The sequence below is a fragment of the Orycteropus afer genome, unplaced genomic scaffold (genome assembly GCF_000298275.1).
Source record: "Orycteropus afer afer isolate SDZICR_OR568_19922 unplaced genomic scaffold, OryAfe1.0 scaffold00289, whole genome shotgun sequence".
NCBI lineage: Eukaryota > Metazoa > Chordata > Mammalia > Tubulidentata > Orycteropodidae > Orycteropus > Orycteropus afer.
This window is the reverse complement of record NW_006921876.1, coordinates 2,061,022-2,062,672: the sequence shown is the minus strand read 5'-3', so window position 1 is coordinate 2,062,672 and position 1,651 is coordinate 2,061,022. Positions and strand designations below refer to the sequence as shown.

Here is a 1,651-nt window from a genome sequence, read left to right as displayed (position 1 = left end):
TACATACCAGAAAAAAAAAAAATGGAACATTACATCCCAAATAGATAATTGAGATTATCTAGGTCATATAATTATGGACAATTTTTATCTTCTTTGGACTTCTCTGTGTTTTCTAAATAGTCCCAATTTATTACTTTATAAATAAAGGGGGTGGACAAATTATTTTCAAAATAAATATCCTAAAAAGCAGAATCTTGATTCTTACCAGAAAAAATAAAAAGAGAGGAAATATTTGAGTTCCATTCATTCCTTTTTCTTTGTATTTGGGCCACCCTAAGTGGTAACTAAAAAGGTTCGGAAGAAGCGCCCATACTTACATTCCTGTTTGAAGGTGAAGTATTCTGTAAGATGCCTGCATTCATGATTTCCTCGAAGCAGAAACAATGTTTTGGGATGATTTATCTTTAAACTCCATAAATACAACACACACTGCAAGACAAATTCAAGGACAAAATTACAAGTAATAAATTTTTGCTAAATGTTACTTATGATCAAAGCACACCAGAAATTATAAACATATTTATAATATATTTGGGAAACAGGTAGTAAATATACTCAATTCACAAACCAGAACTAAGATACTAAGATACTCATTAACTCTATAAAGATGCTGCAGTGTTTTTCAACACATTCCTGGTGATCCCAACAGTCTAATCTATCAGCTAGATTAAGCATATTATAAGAAAATATTTCAAGAAAAGGATACAGTATAGCAATAGCATTAAAGTAAAGGTATGTATCACAGCCAAAGGCTTCCTCACAGCAAGGGGTGTAGAGAGACCAGGAATCACTGAACATCTTGGAACCAGGAAGTCCAAAATAAGAGTGTAGGATGAGTTATTATTATTAGTTTTTATAATGGATACATTTTGTTGGTCATGTAGGCAAATTCCTGCTTTGTAATCAGCCTCAACAGCAGAGCTCTCCAAGATCTTACTGAAATAATGCAAATCATCAATCTCACTATTTTCAATCAACAATTTAGACAAATAATTACAAACTAGCCAGAAATTCATTAGACTCAGGATAAAGCAACACTTCTCTGTTGTTGAAATTGTATACTGTGGAACACACATCAATTCAACAATTTCTACACATATAATTCAGTGACACTAATTACATTTTTTGAGTTGTCCAACTAACTATTCTCATTCTCCTTTTCTGAGTTGTTTCTTCCTCATTAACATAAATTCACTGCCTCCTAAATTTCCTATTTAATCTTGCTATTGTAATTTTGATTCCATATAGATAAATCATAAAAAACACAATGCTTAAGGTACACACTTTTTATTAGTTAAGCTAAACTACTGTTTGATTTTAAGAAGACTTCAGGCAATAATTTTGGTTTAAGGTTTAACCTTTTCGTGATCCATGAGATATATATTACCCAACAACATTTTCAGCTTCTCTGGTTTCTTGGCAAGCTGCTATCCCACGTGTAGTATGTGCTACTACTACCTGGTGTGGACCTGTATAACTGTGTGAATCTGAAGAAATGGGCCTCACCTCACCATCAGAGTCCACTTGGGACATATATGTCCCACATAATTGTATTAAAATCCATTTATTACCTCAAAAAAAAAATCATTTCCCTCAATTTTAGCATGACTTGCATTATTGAAAAAACATGCTATCAAAAAAAAAAAAAAAA

At 32.1% G+C, this 1,651-nt stretch overlaps 1 protein-coding gene across 1 annotated transcript in view; it reads right to left on the bottom strand.

The window, feature by feature from the left end:
* Window positions 1-1,651, bottom strand: part of PPP3CC (protein phosphatase 3 catalytic subunit gamma) — a 108,516-nt gene that overhangs the window by 76,225 nt on the left and 30,640 nt on the right. The window contains exon 3 of the mRNA XM_042782308.1: window positions 318-429. Coding sequence (XP_042638242.1) covers window positions 318-429 — 112 coding nt within the window. The remainder of the gene's footprint in view (window positions 1-317; window positions 430-1,651) is intronic.